Below are 6389 nucleotides of genomic sequence, written 5' to 3'. Positions count from 1 at the left end.
CTTGGCAACTACATTGGCCAATTCCCTCAGGACTCTGGGATGCATCTCATCAGGTCCCATGGACTTATGTGCGTTCAGATTCCTCAGGCGGTCACAAACCTGATCTTCTATATGGTAGGAATGGGAAGATTTAAGGGAGGAATTCAAAAAGGCAAAAAGGTGGTGCCTGGAGGTGGTTGGCCAAAACTGTAGAAACGTCAAATTACTATAGAGTAATGACTATTTATTAACATAAAGACCCATAAGCTGGGATATGTCTTTCTTCAGCAGTAAGGGTAGGGTGATCATGAGTATGAATGCATCTAGGATAGTTTAAGTCAAGAGCTGTTTCTCTGAGATAAGTGAGCGAGAACTGGAATGAAAATTGGAGGAGGTGGCACAATATTATTTTGAGCTATACTGTCTAACAGAAAAGTAGAACAACCATACTGCACACCACACTATTCAGGAGAGGACTGTGACTCTCAAAGACAGAATCCTTTCCAAGTACATAACCCACAGCTTAACAGTACAATATTGCCCTAGCGAAAGTACTTCCAGGACTGAACTCTGTTTGCAGTTCATTGTAGGATGTAATTTCCATGAATCATTAAACAAAAATTGCATCAGGGTGTTTTGAAAATATAAACCCCGTCTCCTTTCTTTTAACACTATGTGTGAAATTGCAGTTCCTTTGAAGGTAATGAGGACTTTGTCATTCCATTTAGAAAGCAGGGGCAGACCTTTACCTGCTGCCATTCTTGAGATAATAAATGTTTATATGTGAACAGACTGCATTTGAGGGTCAAGTCTTGATCTTTGCTGATGCATCTTTCATGACACAATGAAATGCATAATATCTTATTTTGGACATGGAAATTGAAAACAGCTAAAGACATAACAACATAGGGACAGTATTTTATATACATCTGAAAAATGTGTGTGCATGTATGTATAAACATTCAGCTCCCCAAAGCAACTCTTAAACTACGGAAACATGGGCTTTGAAGGGCATTAAAAGGGTTGGGACAACCATGTAATGAAAATGCTTTAAGCAAAAGGTTCTAGTGTTTCTAGTTCTATTATATATTTTAAATATGGCTAATTTCAGGTATCTAAACACTTGAAAATCTGTTATCTTGAAGACTGGGTAAAACACATCTCTGGTGCAAAGCAAAAGGCAGGGGGGAGAAAAGCTGCAAAGCTACCGTGGTTATGTATATAGCTACTTTGGTTATGTACTGTCATGGCCATGCATTTTGCTAAGAGCAGATTCTGTGTGTGACTTACTGGCATTTTGCAATGAGGTCTGCGAGAGACGGGGAAAACTGTCTATTGAAAATAGGAAGGAAAATTATTTTAATGAACGTAGGTCTAATACAGTAGATAACACACCAAATGGATCTAATAGACATGATGGGACAAAGCCTGGAATCAAAAATCAGCACCTCCTGAGCAGAGAGCCCCACTTGCTGCCTGGGAGCTCTCACAGGCCCGTCAGCAGGTCCCACTCTGGGGGTGGGGGGAGGGCAAAACTCTTACATGACAGTGGCTCCAGTTAAGAGATTTTTTTCCTATGCACACAAGCAAGGTCACCCACTGAAATCTGTGTTGCCTGAAACAAGTTTTGATGTTTCCCATTGCAAACAGTTTCTAGAGCATCACATTTCTGCTACAGAGATAGACTGGCAACTGATCCCCAGTTGTACTTACTCCTTTGATATAAACTATACGTCCTGGAGGTCCAGGGGGTCCTGGGGGTCCAGGCAAGCCAGGAAGGCCCTTGTAAGAGAAAGTGAAAGAAGGAAGATATTAGACAAATCTTTTCTTATGCAATACAACTGAGCCTACAGAAGGAAGGCCAGGGGGCTCAGATGGCCCCATTTAACCAAGACATCTTGTGTTAAATGGCTTGAGGGGAGAGTGAACATTCAGTTACAGGGACCAACATGTCAGATGAGTTTTAATACTTAACCTAAAGCACTCTGTGGGGAACAAAATGGTCTAAGTTTGTTCTTACCAGGGGAAAAAAAAAAACCCAAGCCCCAAACCAGATACCCCAAAGCACTAAAAATTGAAGCTAAATTAAAGGCTTATCTTTTATCTTGGATCTCTTATCCAAGGAAAATTAGGTATCTCAGACTGGTCTGGGATTCTCAAGGCTGCTGAGATTCATATACTTTCAAGTACCAGTCAGATAACTAGATGCTAATTAGCACCTTCAAGGAACCCTGCTAGACTGGAGGCGTGATTGCCCTTTACAAAAAAATATGCCAACTTTTTACTGTGTCATTTAAAAACCTGGCACCACACCATGTCCATCTTTCACTCCACATCAATGCAAACTTCTGTGAGGTGACACATGCCATGTCATCAATAGAGACCCATTACATTTTATCTTCCCTGAGCACTCTGGGAAGGACTATTAGAACATGTAGCCTGTTCTGTTTGCTTGTTTGCTTTAATCTCCCAGCCTGATGTACTTCATCTAGTTATACTTGTTTTAATAGTTTTTGTTTGGTTAAGGCAGACAATCCAGAAAATGAACCTCGTCACTTTTTGAATACATGGAGGAATGGAAAATCTACTTTAATATCTTCACCCTGTGGCTAGTCATCTTTTCTGTCACTTTCTTTCAATTAGAATTTGTCTAATTTGTCTGGTTTTACCTTCCAGCAATTAAACTTCTATTTACACCTTTCTCTAGATGTGTAAGCAACCTTTAATACCTGGTCTTTTGTTTCTGTGAAGATACTTAGATACTTACCAATTCTCAGTCTCCCTGTTTGTACTTTTTGTCCAGGGAGACAACATACTTGTGTTTTGCAGTTTGTGTGCCGTATATTGTTTTTTGTTTTAAACAAAGTGGAACCAGGTGACTCCTCCAACAGAATTTATTTACAAAAAATGCTCTACTGAAATACAGTGAGATTGACTAGATCACCTCTTCTGATTCCTACCTGATCCCTACCTCATGATTTCTATGCTAACACAGTAAAATACCCTTGTCTTTTTTTTTTTTCAGCATCTCTCTGAGGCAGATGAAATATTATTAGCTGCTGTTGCAGTATGGGTACCAATTTTTCTAGCACAGATTGCCCCATGACATCAGAACAGCCACACAAATTACTTTGCTATTGCGAAACACAGCTTATGCTCAACAGTGTTTATTGTTGTGTAGTCCAGTCTTCAAGCTTGCTGTGAAACCACTTGTATGAAGTAGTTTCATAAGAACAGACTTGCAGCACCAGGACCTTGGTTCATCACTTGTCATTCCATAATGACAGGTTGTAAGTGGGCATGGATATGCTATCATCTATGCAGTGGTCATTCTGGGTATGTGTACATGGCAACTAAAGCAGGTAGTAGGTATTAGCAAGCATCTCCTTGTTAGCAGAGTAGATGCCACTTCACTGTGATATGCTCAAGTGCTGTTTGTACCTGTGCTAGACAGCTAAGAGCATATGGGAGTATCTTCACACCATGAGAGGTCATACTGGTGGCCTACATCAGGAAGTTTTTCAAATATAGAAAGAATTGGCAGTCCCAGACCATTTGCTATTTGAACCAGCTCTCAGTGAATCACACATACAGCTGTTACACTCAGGGGCTGATACAACTATGTATATCCACAAGAACAATTCAGATGGATGCAGAAGTTAGCTTTTCAGTGATTGTTACCAGATAGGCAAAGTAGCAGAAACACATAATTATTTCTAGGTAATTTCAGGTTTTTAGTCCCGTCATCATTTTAAATGAATTCATATAAAGCTTGACAATCAGACTTGACTTAAGATTTTATCAGGATTTTTTTCCAATTAATTGCAATACATAAGAACTTACATTAAACGCTTCACCTCGATCACCTTTCACACCTCTCAGTCCATTCAGTCCTGGGCGGCCCTGAAATAAGTAGAAATAATGTCATATGTGTCAGAAGCAAAGTCCTCTGTCCTTAGTCCACTTGAGAGCGTAATACATACTGGACGTCCTGGGAAACCAAGTTCTCCTTTAGGTCCAGTAGGTCCTATTGGTCCCTGGACAAAAAAGAAAAGTGATTATGAAGAACATATGGAACATATCTTTGACATATATTTGATTATTTAGAATATGAGGCAGTTTTATATTTGTGTTAGAAACCAGTCTGTGATTGTCTGCAGAGAATGCACAGAATGTCCTCTCTGCTTGCTCTGCTGAGAGATATCAGAAGCCTGTATATAACAGTCAGCTCTGCTTGGAAAAGACTGGTTATCTGAAACAAAGTCTGATTTCTCAGCCATTTGTCGTGTGTGCAATTCAAAACTGAGTCACCATGTATCAAAGGAATATTAAATGCATCAATCAGTAGAAAAAAGGCAGTTAGTGGTGTATGCTTTGTGCATGTCTTTTTGTTTGCTTTGTTTTTCCAATTGTTTTTGCATCGGGCCTTATGAGAAAATGTTTGTGGATCAGCCTGAGAATTCATATAGTGCCAGGCTTCTACATGCCTCTTGCCAGCTTGCGTATGTGGATTTATGGGGCTGATAGTTGAAACAGAACAGATCCTCTTTTATACAAGAGTGACTGACCCATCAGGCCTCACAAATTGATACAAGTGACTGCAAAAAGAAAGGGCAAGCAGGCTGCCTGGGAAAAGCGGTCCAGGACTACAGATGATCTATGACTGGGCATTTGCAAGCATGCAACTTCTAGGCAGCCAGCAAGTGATCAACAAAAAGCAGCAAACCTAAGAATACCACAAACTTTCATCTGCTGTCAGCTTCCTGAAACTCAACAAAACCACAAGTGTCTAGACAATCTCTTTACATATATATCAACCTTTCTGGTTTAATTTCCTTTTTTTCAGTCTGGTGAAATGCTGAGAGATACCTCTTCTTGCATTATTGGTTAAATAATCTCTATCTATGTACGTCATGCAGATACCACTTATATGTGACAACTGACGTGTTCGGTCCTGAGAAATCACAGTACTTTAGGTGTGATTATTGTAACATACTTTCTATTGCTGCCTGCAATATGGTGATTAACATAGACCTATGCTGATGGAAGGAAGGCATTGGCTATTGCATTGCTTACCACAATTTCAGCACATCACTTTAATGGTAACAAACATTTGTTGGCATTGTGACTGCTACTTCAAAGGATAACTAGCAAACAATCAAAAACCAAGAGGAAATCCCCATCTTGCCACTCACTTGTTCTTGATTATTAAGGAAAGTGGAGACTAAGAAGGAAGGAAGCCTGTGGCAGAACTGAGTCTCCTTACTTACAGTTCAGTTCTGTTGCCATCTTATCTTTCATTTCAATGCATAGAGGGAGCATGGGCAAGTGAAGAGCTAGAAAGGTTGCAAAAAATAGCCTGATGTTTATACTTGGATGGTTTGCATAATCAGAGTTTTGTTTCTCATCTGATAGGCATAATGTTGACACAGGAATACCATCTGGATTCAAATACCAGTCTCTTACCACTACATTTGATGAATTAAACCATTGCCATATTGATACTGTTTTCAATTAACAAAACCTTTTTTTTTATCGAAACTGGCAAGTGTTTGTCCTTGCCTAATACGTAAATAATTTCATTGAAAAGTCAGGCACATTCATGGAAAATTTATCTGATGATGATGAGATGATTTATCTTTCCTGTTTGAAGGTAATTTCTGCCCATATGATCAAAGATATGACTGTGTCTGAAGCAGGCAATAGATTGCTGGTGGACTCTGGCAGATGTGAACTTCCATATTGTGCCCTCAAGCTTTCAAAATGATTCAGCCCACCCTTCCGTGCTACCATACCCGATAATGTGGTTTGAAAAAAAGAAAATCCAAAATGTTGTGGGGCATTTTTCTGTTTCACTTTAAAGCCTTTAGAGCCTTTAAAGAATATGCAAATCTGAGCTTTACTGAGCAATGAAGGCGATTAGAAACAGACTTTCTAATTAGTTTAAATAAAGAGAGTGTCTGGATCTCATGCTTTAACTGGGACTTTAAATAAACATCAACAATGTGAGAGTTGACCATGCTGGAGCCACCTTTACTATTTCCTCTGCCAAAGTGCCAGCCCACCCCTGACAGATGTTAGTGACTCCCTGAGGCAGAAGCCAGCAGTCACAGCTAGAAGCGAAAGAAGGAAGTGAGGAAGCCGCAGGAGACTGCTTACCAGAAGCAGAAATTTCATTTACAACAGCAGAGAGTTGATGTGGGCAGACTGACACTGTGGTTGCTACTAAGGGCTCCTATTCAGTAATGTGCAGCGGTCTGCTTCACTGACAGTGAACAGCATAATCGAGCAGGTAAAAAAGATTCTCATTTCCTCTGTGGCAGGAGGTTGGATTCAGTCTGTTTCTTCTGATTTTGCTAATAACAGTACTAACCTCCTGACTATCCCTAGCTCTCATTTGCCAAACAACT

The 6389-nt window shown here is 39.9% G+C and overlaps 1 protein-coding gene across 1 annotated transcript in view; it reads right to left on the bottom strand.

The window, feature by feature from the left end:
- COL15A1 (collagen type XV alpha 1 chain) overlaps window positions 1–6389 on the bottom strand; it is a 113505-nt gene that overhangs the window by 24772 nt on the left and 82344 nt on the right. Inside the window, 4 exon segments of the mRNA XM_035893433.1 lie at window positions 1270–1311; window positions 1693–1761; window positions 3823–3882; window positions 3963–4016. Of these exon segments, the coding sequence (XP_035749326.1) occupies window positions 1270–1311; window positions 1693–1761; window positions 3823–3882; window positions 3963–4016 (225 nt within the window).

Source organism: Egretta garzetta, unplaced genomic scaffold, assembly GCF_000687185.1.
Source record: "Egretta garzetta isolate BGI_Z169 unplaced genomic scaffold, ASM68718v1 scaffold14, whole genome shotgun sequence".
In the NCBI taxonomy this organism is placed as follows: Eukaryota; Metazoa; Chordata; class Aves; order Pelecaniformes; family Ardeidae; genus Egretta; species Egretta garzetta.
This window is presented reverse-complemented; position numbering and strand designations above follow the sequence as displayed.